Genomic DNA, 22,393 nt, shown 5'->3' on the forward strand with positions numbered 1-22,393 from the left:
AAACAAATATGAGCTTTGCAGACTTTTTGCAGACAGTGCTTTTATTCTCTGTTCGGCCTTTGTTCCTCTGTATGTAAGTTTCATCTCCGTGGATTTTCTCTGTATGTAAATTTTGTATGATAGATTGTAATACATTTTAATTGCAGGGCTTTTTTTCTTATCTTTTGCTTTCTTCTTCCCCAATTCACATTTTTAGAGTATCAGTATAATACATTGTTTCTGTACATATTTATTAAATGATACAGCTTTGTAATATTCTGATGAAACTGTTCAGCAGAGATGAACTACTTCGCCAAATTACAATTTTCTGTGAATTTTATCTATCTCTGCTAGATTTGGGCTTACTTGCTATTTAATAGCTGAAGCTTATTAAGACCCTTTTCCCATTAAGTTTACATAAAACAGTATTTCCCAACTTGTGTTTGTAGAATACTAGTCTTATGAGAGATAAGTAGCTATTGGTAGGAGAGAATGAAATTTTGTTTGGGAAAACACTGAGTTAAAAACAGTTAATCAAATTTTAATTTCGATAGTAGTTACCTGATTGTTTTTCTGCAGAGCTGGTCAGGGTTTTGTTTGTTTGTTTTATTTTGTTTTTTAAGGCAAGTGTGCTACTTTATTTTTTTAATCCTCTCCTGAGGACATGCTTGGGGGGGAGGGGGATGGGAGAAGGAAGCCCCAATTAGTTGCCTCTTGTCCCGACCAGGGGCCACACCCACAACCTAGGCAGGTGCCTGATCAGGAATTGAACTCACAATCTTTCAGTTTATCGGACAACATTCCAACCAACTGAGCCACACTGGCCAGGGCAGGGTTTTTAATAATGTACAATATGACTGTCCAGGAAGGCAATACAATGTACAGTGTTTCCCAATTTGCCAAATTTATTTCATCAGGAAAACACCTCCCTCCCCTGGAAAATACCCACAAACATCTTGAAGGAAGGTTCTATTGGAACACGATTTGGGAAACTTTCTTGTTTGCATACTTATTAGTATGGAATCAAAGCATTTACTTTTTGATTAGAATGATTACATCTCTCAAGTTTGGACTCCAGCTAAGGTTAGAATAGTTTATTTTCAGTTTCATTAAGTAAAAGAATGAACACCTTAGGTGAGTAGCTTTTCAACCCCCCTATTTTTCCTTAACTTCATCCCACAGGGAGAAACTACGTTTTTGACCAGAGACCCGGCACAGTTACCATGCTGTCAAAACTGAAGTTTCACGAAACAGTCCCCAGGCCTTTATAGTGAGTGAGAAAACTACGGCTCAGCCTAGAGATGAGAGAAGGGGCTCTTGTCTTAGAATCCCTGGATTTAGTTTCTGGTTGTATTTTCTTGGCCAGTTTTGCCTCCAGAATAGAACTTAATAAAGTAGTTGTGAGGATTCAGTAAGAAATGCTTTGCACAATGTGTCTGATATGCTCTAAGTGCCCAATACATTGTAGCCTTTGTGATACCTGAAGCTCCAAAGCTCTTTTTGCTGCACGGTATACACATTTTCAAAAAGTTTGAAGACTTTGAAAGTTTCGAAGCGGACTTCAGCGAGCCTGGACTCTGCCCTGTGGCTGCCTGTGTCGTTGGCTGTGACACCAGCCTCCTGCAGTAGCAGGTTTGAAGACAGCCAAATGTGCCTGCTTAATGGTGATTTGCCTCATAGGTGCTGAACTTGATGCTTGTATTATTTTATATAATTTAACCTATTTTTAAAAAATAACCTTCCTTTATAGCATGTAATTAAACACAAATATGTACATAACTATACCAATGATTAATTTAGCATTCTTATAGTTTTAATTCATTAAAAGAACAAAGTAAAAGTCGCTATTTTATGTTTTATGCTCGTTTCTGCAGTTATTTGTTTCCCTCATTTTATATTCCTTTGGGGCTTTAATTTTGTAGAAAAGGGACAGTTAGAGGAGATTAACATGGTAGGGGCCACATCCAGTCTGCAGACTGTTCTCTGTTGTCCTGAACAAAACTGGCTGCCTCATACATTCATGTCACCTACTGAGGCATTTCCTGTTGTCTAGCCCTGATTAAATGTTTCTCTGTTTCTTTTATTGCCCATTTGTCCTCAGTGTGCCCTGACCTTGTTGAAACGAGAGCTTCCAGTCAGCACCATTGAGGTGCCACCGTTCAGTATGAAAGTGGCATAAAGGTTCTCTACCTGCATGAGCAGGTATAAAATTTAAGATCTCCTTCTGTATTTACCTCATTGAATCTTATAGTAACCCAATTTTCACCCCTATATATTCAAGTGAGTAAACGGAGAGAAAGAAGCTAAGTAATCTCTCTTTCTTCTTTCTAAGTAAGAAAATGGGGTATCAACCTCATTTTCACCGGGGGCCACATCAGCCTCACATTGCCTTCAAAGGGCCGAATGTAGTGTTAGGACTGTGTAAATGTAAGTGCTCCCTAACACTTAAGCGAGAGCCTGGCACTGCCACCGGGTAGAAACAAGGTGGAGGGCCAGATTCGGCCCAAGTGCCTTGTGTTTGCCACTTGTGTATGTCACCTTTGTCTAGGTGACATACACCTAGACAAAGGCCGAGGTTTAAAACCCTGGTCTCAGAGTGTACACTTGTAACTAACCATACTCTGTTGCCTCCAACCACATGGTAAAAGAATATAGAATCATCCTGGAACATAGGAAATTTCTGTTACAGAACAGAGGGGGTCAAGTCTTCTGGTAAGAATGTATGGTATCCTGGGACGCAGAGAACTTTCATGTTACTGAGTGGAGCTGTGAAGACAGGAAGCTATGCAGTAAGGTTAGAGAAGCTAACGTACTGTTTTTCAAAAAAAAAAAAAGTGAAATCTATAAATCATAGAAACTGGACTTGGTATTGATTACCGGACAGATGCCAGAAAGGAACAGCCCTTAGCACAGTGTTGACTTCTGAACACTGCATCCGTTACTGTTTCCTTTCCTAGCGGGTCAGGGTCAGGCGGCAAATGGATACCTGCAGGGATTCATAGTTTCTTTCTTAGGTGAGACTGTCTGAAAAATGTTAAATTGTATAATTTAAGTTGATTGTTATCAGGACTTAAAAGTCATCTTAATGTTTTTACAAGGTAATCTTACTTATGTACGTTGTATTAGCTTATAGCTCTGTGAGGGACTTTTCCTAAATTCTTCATGGCCCAGCCGGCCCAGCCACAGACGCTGGCGCGGCCCGGTGCCTTGCCTTCTCAGGCAAGAAGGAACTAGAGCTGGTAACATCTTCCTGAATGTGCACACAGCACAGTCAGTACTTCCTGTCCTATATTGTTAAAAATCATTTGCTCCTGTTCTTTAAGACTGGTTATAACCCATTTATCAACTCAAGAACTAGTCTTGCTCTTGTTCCTGAAGACTAGGTAGTGAGTGATTGGAAGCTAAGTTGATGGGAAGAGGACTAGATGGTAGGAAAGTGCATTCCTTCCTCACAGACCTTAAAAACTTGTGGGGGAGGAAGGAATGAACATCTAGGCTGTTTTCATGTCTTGGCTGTTGTAAATAATATGGCAGTGAACATAGGTTTGCAGTTATCTTTTTAAACTAGTGTTTTTGTATTCTTTGGACAGTACTCAGAAGCAGAATAGCTGGGCCGTTACTTTCGAGGACTCTCTGCCGTTTTCCACAGTGCCTGTTTTAATTTACTTTCCCGCCAACATTATTCAGGGGTTCCCTTTTTTTCTCTGCATCCTCTCCAGGATGTGTTTTTCTTTGTGGTGATAGCCATCCATTCTCATGGCTTTGATTTGCGTTTCCCTAATCCTTAGTGAGGCTGCACATCTTTCCATGTGCCTCTGTACCATCTGTAGACCTTCTTCGGAAGGAGGAAGGATTATTGAGCCAAAGATGTTTAGACAATTGGTTATTCTTTGGGAAAATCAGTTTTGGTAATTAAGCTACCCTTTATGAAAATAAATCTGGTGCAAGAATGACATTAAAAAAAACAAAGTAGAAAGAAGAACACTTATGAATATTTCTCAGACCTTAGGATGAAAGAGCAAGTGACTGAAAGAAAAAAAGCTAAGATAAATATGTGGGAAGATTTTACATGGTGCTAGATGAAGGGTCAGTATCCACTCAGAAACAGCTCACAAAACTGGTGACTGCCATTTATTAGTAAGCTTTTCCTATGTTTTAAATTCTGCCATGGGCATTTTATTTATGCTAAAATTTTATCAGTATTCCAGTCATTTTGTAAATGATTGAGACCCAGAAGGGAAAGGTTTCGCCCCAGGGTTTTGGCACACGCCTCTCCTAAAACGCAGCACCGGGGTTCAGACTGGAGTCTGATGGCAGCTTCCGCTCTTACCCCAAAAAGCACGCTGTTTTTCAAAAAAGTCAAGGGTGAAACACTGGATAAGTCAGACCTGGCCAAACGAAAGAAATGCGAATAAACAGTGGGTAGAGGCTGTTAGATATTTTTTTAAGTGCTAATGCCTAGGCTAGTAGGGATGCTTTGAGGCTTGAGATAAGGCAGTCTCATCACATACTGCCCAGTGGGCCTTTCTGGGAACTTTTTCGGTCCATTGAACATCGAGCGTCTTAAGATGTTCCTGTCGTGTAAGGCAGGGGAAAATAACGTCTATTTATTTTTCATGCTTTGCGAGTGATATTGAGTATCTCTAAAAACTAAATCTAGCTGTGTTATTAATTATGGTGGCGACTACACAACTTGAATATCTAGCTTGTCTTTCTTTGGAACCAAAAGGGTTTTCAGCAGATTGCTTTGACTTTTCTCTCTGAGAACTATGATATCCTAACTCTGAAATGTTCTGCTTCGCCTCAAGTCAGACAGGGAGAGATTCTGAATGGAAACACCTCACTTTCACCCGAGTGCCCTCTTCCTCCAGTCCCAGGTAGCTTCTCAGGGACCACTGAAGGAGGAAGAGTTGGGAGTTCTAGTTCCCAGATGGTCGTTATGAGATTCCATGTAACTCTCGGAAGGGACCATTTGGGCAGATGGTATACATGCCTATATTCACACACTTACGTATTTATGTTATCTTTGATTCTTTATGCTTAATTTTCCTATTTCTTCCCAATTGTAGAGCAACTGTGTCCAAGAGAACAATCAGGAGTTTTACGGGATCATCTTGAGAGTTCAGTTTAGGGTGTCTGGGGAAAAAAATTGCGTTTAATTTTTATTTGTTTATATGATCTTGAACTTTATTCTCCATTTGTGAGAATAAACATACATCTCTGTTTTCATAGTTTTGGGTGTTTTTGTGTGTGTGTCTCCCAAGGTCATACAGTGAAACGTTGCACACCAACCCCCACAGTAGATGTGCAGAGTAGGCGGGAGAATAGTGGAGGGAGCCACACCCAGGCGGCCAGCTCTGTCACTAAAAGGTCACGAGGACTGGGCCTGCCCTTTCGCAGCTGCCCTTCTGGGGCCTAGGCAGGGGATGGTCCCTGTGTTACTTGGAACTCTCTTGTTTCTGTCAACAACGCAGGGATTTAGTGAAAGTTTACCTCAGGGAAAAGTCAAACTCTCAAGGTGTGGAAAAAGGCAGAAACGCACCTGGGTCTCACCACAGATGGAACCAGAAACACAAACTCCTTTATGACTAGCCATTTGCTGCTGTGTCTGCTTGCCCGCCGCATCCTCCTGTGCAGACCAGCTTTCGCCAGCCCGCTAGGCTCCAATGCATCTCATAAGCATTCTTTCATGGAGCGTCAGCCCCTCAGTAAGGGAGGTCTGCCTGCCCCTCCCGGTCACTTTGCTGGACCCAGCAGGGGTGTATGGTTCTACCAGGACTACGGCCCCCCTCCCTTTGGAGCTGTGGTAACGGTGGGTGTTGGGGTGGGGTAGTCGCCAGAAGGTGGTGGTTCTGGAAGCAATATAAAGTGACCCCATGACCTCCCACCTGTGAGGTTTGTTGGGGTTCTCATCCTCCTACCTGGTTTGTTTAGGTGCCCATGATGTGTGTCTCATGAACTTCGAGGACACATATTTCTCTCTCTCCTTATTTTGTCCTTTAGCTGTCACTTTAGCCTTAAAAACAGGCCCGCACTTGAGCTTCTCTGGCCACTGATGTCCTCAAGGCTCTTAAGGTTCCGTAAAGGACTAAGACACAGGACCCCAAAGGAATTCACCCCTAACTAAAACGCCAGCACACTTACATTTACTCAGCAACCCCAGAAATCCAGACGGAGGGGTGGAAACGTTTGCTACCCAAGGCTGGGACCTTGTTCTGCTTTGTTGGTCTGCTGGCATTCTAAACTGCCAATGCTTGTCGATGGGGCGGCATTCTGGTTTAGCTTCTCTTCTCTGTTTCCATCGTGCCCTTTGCCTGCCCCCCCCCCGCCACTCTCACCCCCACTCATAGTCTTGTTTTCCCTCATTTCCTCGGAGAAATTCAGCAGCATATAAAAAATAGGTTTGAACGTGCAGCTCAGCTATTGATTTTTGAATGGTATTTTTTTTTACACTAGTTGAATAGAATACATTTTCTAAAACTGGTAAAAAATTTTTCTATAAAGGCAGCCATTTAGACCTTAACATTTGTAATGCTTCACATGTGAAAAGGGCTTGAGTAAACTTGGAAATATTTTCATTTATGTTTACTTACCAGAAAGGAGAAGGAAGGCACTGATGAGGCATTTTGAGCTGTAGGAGGAGCTCTTTGGGAGATGGAGAGCTGTGCTGCCGCCTCAAGTCACCTCCCATCACAAGGGCCCTGGGCCCTGGAGCCACAGACAGCGGTTAGTTAACTCTGACAGTTAACTAACTGCCAGCCATCCGTGGAGGCACTGTACCTTCCAGTCCACTGTACATGTTCACTGCCCTGACCATTCTGCTGTTGGACTGACTTTAGTAACCTTTTGCCCAGACCGGGTGTCCCCTTAGCTCTGTTACCTGTTTCCACCTGAGCAAGAAAACGGACGCATTAGATCTTAGAGTATGTAACAAATTTATCATGGGAGTAAGGCTAAAAGCCACACTCTCATGCTAAAATTAGCTACTTGTTTTTTAATGTTCCTTGCCTTCCATTTTTAGAAAGTGGAAAGAATTAGGAGTATGATTTCTGTTTTCTCTCCTCTCTGTCTCATTCTTCCCCTTACTCCAAAGAATTAGATAAGGAGCAAAATTTATTTGTCTACTAACCCTGGGGTGGGATTAGTACACAAATAAATGCATGTCTTTTACATTGGCTAGGTGAGGACCACACATTTGGCTTTGAGTTTGAGTAGCCAGGACAGAGAAAAAAACAAGATCAATTTCAAGACTCTATTCATGAGTTAAAAAACAAACCAGCCACTTAGAAGAAGCATAATTTTTCCAGAAATTGGGACCCTGTAGATCCTTTGTAATGCAGGCTCTGGGCTGACAGTACACGTGTCTCAGTTCTCTGCAGGGTCCGCAAGAGTGTGAAGTACCTGAGTTCAGGTTTAAGGCATTTTAGTGCAAGACATAAGGAATAATATGAGACCACAGTGCAGTTAAATCATTATTTTCTGATGCTTTGTAATTATTCATACCACTGAGCTTTTTATTAAAATTGGTACCAGAGCCCTGGCTGTTGTGGCTCAGTGGTTGAGTGTGGGCCTGAGAACCAAAGGGTCTCTGGTTTGATTCCCAGTCAGGGCACATGCCGGGGTTTCGGTCCTGGTCCCCAGCAGGAGGTGTGCGAGAGGCAACCAGTGATGTTTCTCTTTCCTCTTACCCTCTCTCCCTCCCTTCCCCCTTGCTAAAAAGTAAATAAATACAGTCTTTAGAAAATAAATAAGTGAAATAAAATTGGTACCAGAGAAGTCCAGGTAACCACTCTGCTTTAACAATTAGCTGAGTTGGTGGGTAGTATTTGCCTTTGAAAAATGGACTTCATTTTTAATCTAGTTGTTGTAAGTTGACTTGAAGGTCTGGTCAGTGTGTGTCCTTCAGAAAATACTACTGTGTTTACCATGCAGACATATTTAATGGGCAGTGTATCATATCATAAAGCAGTAGTTTTTAAAATTTGTTACATGTCTGACACAGAAGCCCAAATATAAAAAGCTGATAGAAGTGAAGTGTTTGGACTGGAGAGGAGAGGAACTGTCGCCTGCCCCAGACCATAGAAGAAGGTTTGGAGTCGCTATCCCATTCATGGCTATTTACTTCAGGAAAATTTCAGAATCACCAATCTCCCACTTCTAAGGAACAAGCACAATATGTGTACTCCACCATTCCCAAAAAGACCTATAGAAAACCTAATTTTAATTAACTTCCTGTTTGAACTAGTGAGATTTTGACAGGTTGGCAATATGGTTAGCAATCACCTCAACATTTGGGAGATCAAATTAAAAACCAAAAGGTAGGTTTTTGAGGCTGGCGCACAGATGATGCCTATTTGTATGCTTTTTTTTTTTTTTCCAGATTACAAAACACTTTCACAAATATTTTGTTCAGTTATTGTATTCACTTGGGTTAGTAGCCTTCTTCTGCTGAAATAGTAAGGGGAAAATGAAACGTGGTGTTCATAATTTTTGTAGAAGGAATTAACTTTTTAATGTAAATGAGTGTATCTGTTGTAGCTCTTCTGAATATTTCAGGGCCTGCACCTAAAACTTAAACTTTTCATGCTCCCTCAGCTGTCGGGTGTGTTTGTTGTACGTTTGAGATGCAGCTTTCAGATTACAAGGCAAGTTCTCCTTGTGACTGTGTTGTGATGTCAACACTCACCTGGAAAGCACCACTCCACAAAGTGTGGAATGTTCTTTGAGCAATAAATGAAGGCATGTGGTTATTCTGTAAACAGAACTTGGGTTTATGGTGAGTTTTTCACTTTCTGCTTGCCTTTTTGCTGAATGCTTCATTACCCACCGACGTGAAACTACAAATAATTTTTGTTTCCTTGTGATTGTTTAGATTGTTGCATAAAGCTCTCTAGTCAGTTGTAATGCATTTTCTGACTCTTACAATACACAAGTTCAAGAAGCATCTCCTTCATTGCAGTCTGGGACCTTCAGTACAGAGGGCTCGGTCTGTCCTCTGAACTTGCTGCCCAGACCACTTTTTTTCTGTTCCTGACGTACAACCTGGTGGCATGTTTTAGCCTTCTGTAGACTTCACCCTTCCTGTGTGTGTGCCTTGTCTCACAGCTGCGTCCTGAGTCCTGGAGCAACTCCTGGTGAATGTGTTCCACAGATGAGCATGGCCCCTTCTTTTGGTCCACAAGCTAAGTTTTGGCTATAGAATTGGGAATTTTTTCCTCCAAAAGCTCAAGCAAGAGCTTTTCTGTTTAATCATGCAAGCCATTTGACAAATGAACTTCAGTTACTTCCTCTGAAATGAGATGTTTCATAGCCTCATTATTTCATCTAGAACTTTTCTCTCAACCCCAGCACCAAGACTGCATATGGCAGTTAGTGTGTGGACATTGAGCGGTGGAAAGGGTGTACTGACTGTTCAAGAGAAGTCTCAGGGAAATCATCCCTGGGTAGGATGTTCCACGTGATCCTCCACAGGGCCGTGTAATTGTTTATTCTGTGACTCTAAACACTTCTGCTGGAAAAAGTCTGTTTACACTAAATACCACCACAAGGTGGCCTTTGAGCCGTTTAAAAAGAAAACAAACCTTCAAATCTCCAACTATGGTGCTTTAGCTCAGGCTGGTTTTGTGGCATGTTGGTGCTTTTGTGGGCATTTGGCCAGAACAAAAATAGCGGTGCTTGGACCTTGAAGGAGAGTGATTTTCCAGGTTTACATCGGATCCTCTAGAAGTAAGTGTCACAGTGGTAAACTTGGAAAAAAAAAAACTGTTTTTCAGAATACTGTAGAGTTCATCAGAGTCACTAAAAGGGAAAAAATCATTTCACCTCACTCAGGTATAACTTGTAGAAGCACAGCATCTGTCTTGTTGGACACCAAAAATAATTTTCTAAAAGGCCTTATTCATGTTTGAACTTTGTTTCAAATTTTTTTATTTGTTTACAATTCAGGTGTGGACTATGTATTCTTAAGGAATTATCTTTTTTAAAGAGCTGAATTGGCTATTTACTTTTCCTATTTACTGAAACGCAGGTAAGGCTGTGATGTTCACTCGCTACCATATGGGCTCTGTTTACACAGCCTTGTGGCAAAGTGAGTAGTAAATATAAGAAAGAAAAATGGATTTAAAATTTCATCCTTGAAGATTGACATTTTCACATTTTAAAATATGGACACTGTTGAACCTTTCATAGTGTTAAAATACACTATGAAATAGTGTAAGTTCACATGTTTTGAAACTAATTCTTAAACTATGATAATGTAACTGTTAATTTGTTAGATTATCTGAATGAATCAGTGTAGATAAAATCAAAGATGGCAGATCCATATAGGTAAAAGACCTTTAAAATACTCATGGAAGCCAGTTAATTAGTTATGTATCACAGATGTTTCCAAATACTGCTTTGTAATATGTAACTACGATTTCAAGTCTTAAGTCATGTGCTGAAATCTTTTTGCCTTATAATATTTTGAGAAGCTCCACATTGTGAATAAGATAACTGTCAATAATAAAAGAACTACTCAAATTAATTTTAAATCTGTTTTACAAACTGCAGGTGACATCCTATCAGTTGATTGTGAAATCAGCCTAGTGGGCTGTGACTTGTATTTTTAAAGGAAGGGTGTGAGGGATGGCCTCGCACCCTTCCCAGGATGGAATGGCACAGAATAGGGAACATCAGTATAATTTTACATAGTAAGGATAAGTTTGGTGGTCCTTTGTGTGTGGGAGGATACTTATTTTTTTTGTCTGAATATGTGTATCATGAGGTCAGATGTCTGTCAGCCGTCACTGCTTGTGGTAATGCAGTTGAGTGGTGGTGTGGTTGTGCACGTGACTGTGCACCCAGAGAGGCATAGTGGACTTTAGCTGGAAAGCTTCTGTATTTGTGCTTTTAACAGGGAGCGAAGGAAGACCTGTGTACTTGCTGATCAGATTTGTAGTTGACAGGAATCTGGTAGGGAAAGCTAATAATACACCGGACAACAGAGTCAGAATCCAAGAAAACAATTGTGTCATACTATATATTGAGCCTAAACCAGAAGGAATTTAATAGAAATAATTGTTCAGTCCTGCAGCTATGTCCCAAAATGCAGTGGGGAACAGTGGGTGAGGATGTGGCTCACTATGGAATACGTGGAGAAGATTTAGGTCAATTAAATTGTTGACCGGAAAGCAGCCACATAGTGTGGCTATCAAAATTATTGATAAAGTTTAAGACTGCATTTATGAAATACAGGGACAGGTAGTCTTGGCTGGTCAGACCACATACGGAGTACAGGGTCCAATTTGAAGAGGGATGGTGACAAGCTGGCATGCCTGTAGGATACCTGAGCGGGGCCCTATGATTGCCACCTGTGCTGAGTGTAGTACAGATTGAGCATGAGTACCTGACTCTTGCCCCAAACAACTCATAGGCCAGCGTGCTGGTAGTGTCTGTACTAACAGATTTGATTAGACTGTTCAGAGTGCTTCGAGTTCTCTTTACGCACATCTCACACTTTCAGTTCACTCCAGTCCTGGTTGCCTCAGTGCTTGGGACATGAGGCTGCAGGTCTACTGCACAGCACTGCTACCTGCTGCCCACTGAAGTCGCTGCCCAGGACTGGTGGGGTATTCTGTCAACTTCCGAATCTGGTGTTCGCCTCTGGCTTGGCTTGGACTGAGATGGGGCCTAGGAATGAGAACTCGGTCACATTGTCAGCTGGAATCCATTTCTAAAAGGCTTGTCTATAAATTCGTTTGTTCAATGTTCTCAAAGTATAGACCTCTGATTCTGAAAAATGCATCAGATGTTTATTTAACATTATACTTATTTAACATGTATTTAAGTAGAGCTACCACATATGAAGAATATATACCGCACCCACCTAGTAGCTTAAATTATTTGCTGGCTAACTGGAGAAAGCTCACAAATTCATGTGACAGTGATTTCCGGATTGACTTCCTCCCACAACTAAGCAGTGCTGGTGTGGAAATCGAGTCAGACTGCATAATTAATATAGGGAGGTTTGTGAGATTAGACTCTATTAAAACTTGGTTCAGAAAAGGATACCATCATTTAATTATAAATGTCTGATATCTATAACATGCAATTAAAACCTGATAGGAAATCCGAAACTCATAAAGATTACAAATAAAACTGTAAAAAAATGAAAACTTTATATATTAAGCGACATAGTTGAAATGCAGGTGACAAGCTAGGCGCACACGTTTTTTTAATCCTCACCTGAGGATACGTGTATGGATTTTGGCGAGGGAGGGAAAGAGAAACATCAGTGTGAGCAGCGTCAATCTGTTGCCTCACATATGTGCCCCGACTGTATGGGGGTCAAGCCTGCAGCCCGGGTGTGTGCCACACTGGGAATCAAACCTGCAGTTGGTGTGAGGGGGCAACACTCCAACCAAGTGAGCCACCAGCCAGGGCAGGCGAGCATATTTGAAAAAAATAACAGCCAAAGGGATGATATTCACAATTATACAATATCCTACCTCCAGTTTTATAAGAAGACGACTCCAAACCTGGTAGACTAACAGTACAGATGTGCAGGTAATTTTACTAAGGAAATACAAATGAGTAATAGGCATGAAGCTATGTTTTGTCATCAGTGACCAATTCATGTCAAAAGAATCGATGGCAGGATGGGAAGAGGTGAAGGTGAAGAAAGTAGCATTTTTTTTCATTAATCGAATAGATCGGTAAAAATCAAAAGAAAGGATGGACAGTGGCTAGTGTTGTTAGCTGATGAGGAAATGGCTGCGTGCGTGCGTGGTTGGTGGCAGTGTGAATTGGCATAAGCCTTGGGTACAAGCTTCTCTTCTTGTTTTGACTCTCAGACTGAGTCACTCGGAATCTTCTTGGTGTCTGTTACCCTGGTACCTGGTACACAGAACGGCACAGAACATCATGTGGCTGTGTTTGTGGCTGTGTTTGTGGCCAGAGCAGTCCTCTGTGTAGTCACTGTTCATGAAAACTGCTTTCCGAGGTAGGCAGATCCAGCATCATTTCTTCGATTTTTACAAAGATGAAGAACTGACATCTGCTCAGTGACCGTCCTGAGTCAGATAGTGGAGGGAAAGATGAGGAGTTTCTTTACTTTTACCCATTTTACGTGACTTCAGGGCAGCGGGCCTGGTTCCTTAAGACATAGTAAAGTTGGGCAGGCACTGTGCAGAAGGAAAGGGACATGAGTAAAGAGCCAATGTGACCTGCGTATTTTTGCTGAAATGGTTACAAAACAGTCTGACGTGCTCCAGCGACCCCCCTGCTCCCTCAAAAGAGTATTGATCCAATAATTTCAGCTATGAAGAAATAGTTTTTAAAGGTTGTTTGAACTTGTAAGAATGAAGTCACAGAACTCTGGTATAGGGTACATTCTTCTAAGAGTTAAACTTAGCCATGTTCAGTTTGGTTAATACTTTTAATCATATCTTTAATTAACTTCTAAAACTCTTTAAGTGGGTGTTTATACCAGAAGGATTAACTGTGGGGCAGCTTGAAATATTCTACTGTACTTAATTAGCATAACTTTTGTCTTCAAAATTCATAGTAACTACATGGAGTACTGAAATTACCACAGTGTAATTTGACAGTTGTAGTATGATTTTTTCAATAAGTGTTTGATGTTCAACATTAGATTCCTGTTTGTGAAATTAATACACAGCTTTTTAAAACAAGAACTGATGTGAATCACATAAAATGTCTTTACGTGATTTTAGTAATTAGAAATCAGCTGCTAAAAACAAAACCTTTTCTCTCCTATAAACAGGTATTTCTCTTGGTTTGTTGCTCAGATAAACAATGAATTTTACCACTAGAACATATTTCATAAATATTCATAATTTGCCATTTCCATGTCAGTAAATGTGAGTAAAAAGTTAAGGGTGAACAGAAAGCCTATTTTAGAAGAACACAAAATGAAATTATTTCTAAACATTAGGCTTACTAAGCCCATTTCTTTAAGTGAAAAGGAGAGTCATTGGGGGAGGAGTCGAGCAGAGAAGGGGCAGCGTTACGTGAAGGGGAGTGCTCTGTGCCAGACCGCACGTCGTTTTAAATGCTGCTGCCACCAGGGCTGTAAGACTCGTGCGATTCCTGCATAGCACCCAGTGTTGAATATCTTGGGCCTCAGAAAGTCTGGTCAAGATACATTAATTGGAAACATACCCCAAAGTCTTGCATGCTCTCAAACACTTAATTTTGGTTTTGACATAGTTGATGAGCTATGTGTCTGGCAGCTTTGGTAATTAACCAGAGTCAGCTGCTTCTTAAAGCTACTCATGGTTTATTTTAATGGAGCTAAGTCATTGCATCTTATTTGCAGCTCAGAAGAGCATGTATCCTAACCATACAAAAACATTTTAGAAGGGAAAAAATGCCACGTATTTATCCTTTACTATTACTTATTCAGATATATTTATGCAGATGCACTATTAACATATAATTCTTGTACTAAGTTGTAAGGTAGCTATTGTTCCCATTAGCGATGACAAAGGGGGGCCTCTGAAGAATGTAAGTCAGCTCTGGCGTGGGGGAGGCGGGATGCGAGCCCAGGTAATCAGCCGCTCTGCTTTGTGCGTGGCTGGTCTAGTGTGCCTGGTACCACATCTGGCATGTTATAGACACTCAACATTCGTTTGAAATTGCACACCTTCTGTGACTGCTTGATTAAGCACCTTAGTACTCCTTGTATGCAACATTCTTTTTTTATGTGGGTTTTTTTCATTTGTCTGCAATTTTTGCATTTGACTACCAGGTTTGAGTCAGATTTAACACGTGAATGTCGAGGCCTATGAACTCAACTGTCCAGGAATGTATTCTCATTCAGCAGTTTTTCACTATTGTCTCTAAATGCATCCACTCCACACACACCAGGAGGTTTCTCCTTTAGAGCAGGTACTCCTCGGTGCCTTGATTGGCAGCATAGAGTGAGTGAGGGCGCAGTTGGTATTTGAATGAACATCCTAACGAATGGCTTATTGACCATTTGACTACTTTTCAGTATTTGTCAACATACAGTTGAATAGACTTAGAGTTAGGAGTATGTTGCACATGCCAAAGAGCAATTAAATTGGCTATGAAGGGCAGTGCCTACGGTCCTAATTCTAATGGCGTGGGACTTTGTTTTTCCCAGTGGGTTTTCTGAATGTTCTTCAGCACTTTCTTGGGTGGAGCTACTTGTACTCTTAGGAGTATTAACGTAACAGAGCAGTGACTTGAAATTTTTGTGCTTTCCAAGATGGAAGTGACCATTTCTAATACCATCTGCTCTTCATCTGCTTTTGAGAAAGTAGTAGACTTGCAGTGCAGAAGACCACAAATACTGAGTATAAGTAATAAAAAGGAAAATACCTCCCAAACTCTTAATACCAGTTGTCTCCATAGGCTTTCAGGTGATTTTCACTTTCTATCTTGCATAGACCTTTAATGTTTGAATTTTGCACAATAAACAACATAACCATTTTTTTAAAAGTGAGAAGTTCAACTCTCATTTATAAACACAGGTGCAGGAATAGATGGCCTTTGGTTATTCTGACCCCAAACCCAACCCCTCTGCCCCCAAGGATATAGAAGTTAGCAGAAGACTGTGTTTATGTGAACAACAGCACAAAAAGCAATGCTTTGGGGGGGGCAGGGGGAGGTCATGATTTCAGTGGTCAGCGAATGCGACAGTCATTGACAACCAAACTTTGCAAACACCCCTTAGAGATGATACTGGCCCCCCTGACAACAACCGCTGCCCTGTGTGGAGAATAGTGAAGGACTGCACACTTGGTATTTGTAGGGATAGAAAGATTCAGAAAATAGGGTTGACTAAGATTGTGAACTGATTATGTATGGAAGAGTTAACACATAAAGAGTCTAGTATAATGACCAAAAATTTGTGATGGGGTGAGCACTGGATCCCTTCATTCTGAAAGGGAACATAGAAGCAGGGCTTGGGGGTGAAGTTTGAGTTCCCTTGAGGGCATCTATAAGGAGTAGTAGTTGGAAATGCAGGCTCATTGGCTGGGGCAGGAAATAGATTTCAAGCTGCTGAAACCATAGGTAGATGAGATCTCTCAGAGAATATAGGGTAAAAAGGCAGCCAAGGGTGGAACCTTGAAGGACATGAAGATGAGTCATTGAATTAAATGCAGAGAGAGCATTTGGAGAGTCAGGAAGACAATTAGAGGTGAGCAGTGCATGAGAGCTAAGAGGTGTGCAGTGCTGAATAGTCACGCAAATTCCTTCATGCCAACTTAGCGTGCAATTCTGTAAATGTCTATTTCAGTGTAAAAGTAGTATGTTAAATTACTCTCCGCCCCTGCCTCCCCACGCACCCCTCAGATTTTCAAGTTAAATTTGCCCCACAAGACGTCTTTTTCATTGGGATTCAAGCATACAGTACTGATTATCTCAAGGAGCAAGCATGCTTATGTCCAGTTTGAAAAACGTAGGTGTGGGTTTCCAAGCCAGCCCTCTTTAGAATCCTAACAGTGGCTGGCTTTCTCCCAGCTGCGTTAATAATTTTGGATCGGTCCAAGAAGTCCTGCTGAGGTGTATTATGAACCAATTTGGGGTAGGGGGTCGATAGGAGAGGGGAAATTAGTTGTATTTGAAAGCTAGATGAATTTTTTCATTTATAATAATGCATTTTTGTCCATTTTCTAAATTAACTTCAGTTATGTCCAAAACATAGTTTGGGCAGTTTTCAAACACCATTATGGAAAATATTTGAACATACAGAAAGGTTGAGTACAAATTAGCTCTATCGTTCCGTTGTCTTATGGAGAGTACTTTTTATGTAGTAATGATGGATTGTTTTATATTAACCACTGATTTCTTTAAATTTAGGTTTTATGTTCATCAAAGTTATACATGTGTATAATTAATTGAAGGAGACAAATAGTTACAAAAATGGCTTGTAAGAAAAAAAATACCAGCTTGCCCTTTTTCTTCACCCCAGAAGTGTACACTTTCAACTCTGGACTGTTTTTGGTACCGGTCTCTGCAGCTCTAAGGCGTGTACTTTCACGACACACCCGTCATTTCACCTTGTGACACCTAACATTTGCTTCCGGTTGCTTCTGTTTTCCTTTATTACACCGGTAAATTCAGTAACAGTCAACACTCAGTAGCTCTGTGCATATTAATCTAACATGTTTATGAAGAGCTTTATTTCTTAAAGCTTTACCCTTACACTTTTAAGTTCTAGGCACCTGTATTGTTGCCTGCTTGGTCATCACTTAGTAGCCACTCATTAATTTCGAACTTCCCAGTGTTGTCAGTTATTTTTAAAGTTGTATGTATCACTGAGTGGCGTACATTAGCATAAGATGTTTAAGCTTACTACAACAGCAAACTTAGACATAAGAACCAGATTCTAAGGCAGAAGTTTTAGGGAATGTTATTTCCCTGCCTTTGTCCTGCACAATCTTTACAGTTGAGTTGTGTAAGAATTGGTGAATTGAAGACTTTAAATAAAAGAAAGTAAAGGATTTGTTTATTATATAGTCGTACCATAAAATAAGACCTCTGTAGTTCTTATTTACAAGTTTTATAATAAAATTGTTTATATGATTTTAATTTACTCTTTTACTTAATAATTATACTTTGTACTTTAACTATACTTTTAAAACAATAAACCATAAAAGAACGTAAGAGGTGTGGGGTTGTGAGAGAAGGAGGGGGGGCGGGGAGAGAGCAAATATGAGTGTGTCGTGAATGGTGTCACCACTGCGACTGGGTCCTGCAAAGGGGTGGCCACTTCTTGTTTTGGGTACTTATGTACTAACTGTATTTCCTGAAAGTACAGCCTTACTAGCTTATATGTTCTACAGAATCTTGGCTGCCTGGTGTGCTAATTACAAGGCATGATTGTGTCGTGCATCTCCTTATCTGTGTTCTCTTTGGCAGCTCAGTTTTTTTCTCCTGTGACCAGCATTTGGTGTGTGGTAGGACTTTTTTAAACCCCCTTGGCCTGGAAAGTTACTTCTTCCACCATTGAGCCAGAGCTGAAAATATCTCCGTTGCATAGCACCATAACACTTCCTGCAAAATACCACTGCATTCCCACCCTCCGCCCAGCATAGGCTGTGCAGCACTGCCCCGGGGCGCAGAGCGCAGCTAGAAAGGGAGGTCTTTTCAGAGAGCTCGTTGTGTGAATCCACTGTGTTTATGGAGAACCAACCCGCATTGCCCCTCGGCTGCCTCAAAAACAAGTTAAAAAGAAAGACGTAGTGGAAAAGAATGATCCAGGGTTTGTATTTAGCCAGGTAATTGGAGAGAGAATGTGACAGTCACGTGGGAGTGACTCACCTGTGACAGACCCCAACTTCTTGTCAAAGCAGAGATGTACAGAATTAAGTTTTTGCATCTTTGGATTTTGAGAACCTGTGTTTAAGGACATTTCCCTTTGGTTAATGAAGATGTGGTTTAATTTAAACCAAAAAAGGTTTACAAGCTGAGAGCAGGTGAGCAGTAGGTGATACTTGAGTGTAGAGAGTGCTCAGATCTCATCAGAACAAGCTATTCATGATTCAGTTGTAGGTTTAACGTTAGCATTTATTTGCATGCTCCCCCCCATGTTTATTTGTAACCTGATATGTAGGTCACTTGTATCTCAAACTTGAGAGAAAACATTCAAATACTTTCTTCAAATGCAGTCTTAGGCAAAGTTCAAAAGAAGTATAACGCTATGCAGTAGAGATTTTATATTCACATGGGGGAAACAAGTTAGGGTTGAGGTACCTGAGATTTGCCTCTTTAATTTGGCAAAGGTAGGAGTCAGCGCCAGGGGCAGTTAAACAAAGGAGTTTGGAACTCAGTTTGAAAACCACTGATATAAGTGATCCGTACGGTTCTTCTCGAAAGTGTTATATTTTGGCGTCTTATACAAGGTTTAATGCCTATGAATATAACTTATTTTAGTTTATTTAGTGAATGAAATCATAACTTCTGACATGTTCCCCAAGTTACTTACATTGTCTTGTTAACTTTGGTTTTTCATGGTGAGTTCTTGGAAGAGTTGGTCCTCTTTTGCATGATATAATATTGTGGTTTATGTGGTAGAAATTTGTTGTCTGCTGCCCACAAAAATTTACAAACTTCTAGAAGTTCATTATCTGCAGGGTGTTATGCAGTGAGTTCCTTCACAGGAGATGGTTATATCCAAATAGAAAGAGTACCATTGAAACTGGCTCTTAAAGGATTGGAGGGTCTGAGGGAGGTGTGGCCAAGGCACTACCCAAGGTTCTCTCCAGCTCTGAGACCCTGTGAGTGAATGAAGAAGAAGGTGGAAGGGCCCTGGAAGTGTGTGCTCCCCAGGGTGCACACACTTAGAGGGAGCAGCATGAACACTAGAAGAGAAGCTTCTGGAGAGACCCAGAGAGAGAATGGACCTATTGCTAGTGCTGTTTGGCATTATAATAAGCTCCTTATCTACCTTGTGTCTCAGTTTCCTCAACTGTAAACTGGAGGTATCTGTTCACTGGAGGGACGGTGTGTTGATGAAGGACACTGGTTCAGAACAGACCTGGCAGAACTAGCTGCCTTGTGAGCGATAGCTGCAGCCCCTACATTGTCAGCACCTGCACGTTCCTCCTCACTTGGGCGGTGGGAGGAGCAGGTGGTAGAAAGGCTTTTGAAAGGTGAAGGTGTTCTACAGTTCTGAGGTGTCATTCCGTGTTATCACTTCCCCCGTAAACCGCCAGGTTTCCCAGTTCCTACTGATTTTGAAAGTCATGTAAAATTACTTTCTTTAACACTGGTTTTCTTCCCAGATTAGGATTTCAAAAGTATGTCTTCCGTTGACACCGCTTTCTTTTCTCACTTGTACCCCGCACTGTGTCCCCAGGTAAAGCAGGCCGAGTGCAGCGAGGCGTCCCGCGGCCGTCATGCCGTTCCCCTTCGGGAAGTCCCACAAGTCCCCGGCGGACATCGTGAAGAACCTGAAGGAGAGCATGGCCGTCCTGGAAAAGCAGGACATTTCCGACAGGAAGGCAGAAAAGGTGTGTGCTGGGCACTGTTTTACTTTCTTCAGTCTTTTGAGCAGGAGCAAATATAAAACATTATGGTGTGATTTTTAAAAATTAATCAATCCCAATTTGGTTTTTTATAGTTCTAAAGTGATGTTTGCTTCTGCTTAAACACCACATTTTCACCTGTACTGCTGCCTACCAAACATATTTCTAACTTTTTTCTCCATTTTTCATTTAAAGTTCTCAAGTTTGTTTAAACTTTGTTTTTTCATTGTTACAATAATTTACCCAAGTCCTCAAGTCAGTGTTTCCACCGCAGTCTCTCCGGGGAGGCACCTCCCTGGGTCTCGGGGCCTGTGCTGGGCGCCTTCCTCTCCACCCAGCACAGCCCCACACCTGCCTTTGTCCCCACCGCCTCCCACTCTTCCCCGAGGTGCCGTCTTCCACTGCGCTGCAGGAACCCTGCCTCCTGAGGGGTTTGCAATTGGGTTCCGACTTCCATTCCTCCTTTCTGAAGGCTCTCTTGACCTTTCCTGTCTCTCAGATCTCTCCCTTGCCTTCAGCTTTCCGCACAGGCACCTTGAGTGGCACCTGAGACCCTTTGTGACCTGATCTCTGCCTCTTTGGGTGAATTTCCACCCTTTGTTCTTTGTGTTCTGGCATCTCAACTTGCCCCTGTTCACTGAAAGCAAGTAATCAGCTCTACTCTTTTTCATGCCTTTTTATTTTGTTTTTGTTGTTGTTTTTTTATAAACTGTATGGTGATAAAAACTACAGTGATGGCTAGTATAGTTTGGTGTCACTGCCTTGACTGGCTAAGTGGTCCCTACCATCAGTACAAATGACGGTGTAGCGGAAAGGGGCAAATAATGTGTTGCTTTGACATGAAAACAGTTTTGACCCCACAGACCCTTTGAAAGGGTCTTGGGGACCCCAGGGAGTCCACACTTTGAAGTCTACTGTGATAGTTAATGAAAGGTGTTGGGGGGTGGAATTGGGTAGGGGGAGTATCTCTGTTTAGATGGGTTGTATGGGGGAAGTCTTACCGAGGAAGTGGCCCTGAGCATGAATCTGTAATGAGAAGAAGCTTAATCTCTCACGGCGTTCGTAGCATCTGCTTGGCTAATAACATCAGTGGTTTTCAGCCAGGGGCAGTTTTGCCCTCCACGGGGACATTTGAGAATGCTTGGAGACATTGTTGCTTATGACACGGGGAGGCTACTCCCGGCATCCAGTTAGTACAAGCCAGACAAGCCACTGAACGTGCGACAGTCCGCCTCCACCCCCCACCCCCCAAATGATCTGACCCAGAATGTCAGGAACTCCTGCTGTAAACCGAAGCACACATATATCTTCTGCTCTTAGGATAAATGAAGCAAAGAAAAAGAAAAGAATTTTTTAAAAGTAAATTTTCTTATTTTAAATTTTATGTATTTTTAGAGAGGGGGGAAGGCAGGGAGAGTGAAGAACAGAAAGGTCACACGCCCCCAGCTGGGGACCTGGCCCACGACCCTGGAAGCAGTAGCCAGTTCAAATGGTAATGAGAGGGAACTGGGATCCGAAAACAACGGAAAGATAAAAATCTCATCACTAAATTAAAAACCATTAAAAAACCACTTTGATATCACACTAAAGACTGAAAAGCCAAAGGTAGTTTCATGAAAACCAGAGTGTTTACACTTGTTTCTTGGCATTGCTCTTGAAATTCTACCCAATGTATATAAAAATGGTTTAGAAATAAAAGCTATTGCAAATAAAGAGAAGATTACAATGTTGGGATATTCATATTTCTTTACAAGACACAGAAAATCAGTGCAAAAATAAGAGTTCACCAGGGCAGCTAAATAAATAGGGAATCCATAGCTTTTATAAATACCAATCAAAGCCATCTAGAAATTGTAATTTTTTTAAAAGGTATTTCATTTACAATAGTGCCAAAAAAGTATTAGATGTCTGAGAATACTTTTATCAGGAGTATGTAGGAACCTGTTGTGTATGAAAAAACTGTAAAACTTTACTCAGAGGCACAGTGGACACCTGGCGCGTGTTAGCAAATGGAACACAGTTAAGATGCCATTGCTCCTCAAATTAATTTTTATGCTTAAAGCAATTTTATTCAAATCACACAGGATCTTTTTGTAACTTGACAAAAAATGATTCTGAAGTTCTGGGAGAGTAAATAAAATAGCATAAAGTTGTAGTGGGATCTAAGGAATATGACTTCTGCTTTGTTTTGAAGCGAAACACACCCTTTATTCGGCTTCTTGTCGCCCTCTCCATAATGGTTAATGTAACTCCATCCCTCTTGTTGTTCAGGCCAAAGTCTTAGGTCATCTGTGACCCTTTCCACACTTCCCAAGCCCAGTTATGAGCAAATCCATTCGCTTTGTCTCGGGGTGGGGGGGGGGGGGGAGAAAGCCAGGATCTAACTATTTCTCTCCATTGTCTTAGTTAGC

At 41.4% G+C, this 22,393-nt stretch overlaps 1 protein-coding gene across 2 annotated transcripts in view; it reads left to right on the forward strand.

Moving 5' to 3' along the window:
• The window catches only part of CAB39 (calcium binding protein 39), a 69,869-nt gene that overhangs the window by 7,113 nt on the left and 40,363 nt on the right, over positions 1-22,393 (forward strand). For both annotated transcript variants that reach the window (XM_037152183.2, XM_037152184.2), the window contains exon 2: positions 19,814-19,967. In XM_037152183.2, the coding sequence (XP_037008078.1) occupies positions 19,854-19,967 (114 nt within the window). In that variant the 5' untranslated portion in view covers positions 19,814-19,853. The remainder of the gene's footprint in view (positions 1-19,813; positions 19,968-22,393) is intronic.

The sequence above is a fragment of the Artibeus jamaicensis genome, unplaced genomic scaffold (assembly GCF_021234435.1).
Source record: "Artibeus jamaicensis isolate MK-2021 breed Jamaican fruit bat unplaced genomic scaffold, CSHL_Jam_final contig_944, whole genome shotgun sequence".
NCBI lineage: Eukaryota > Metazoa > Chordata > Mammalia > Chiroptera > Phyllostomidae > Artibeus > Artibeus jamaicensis.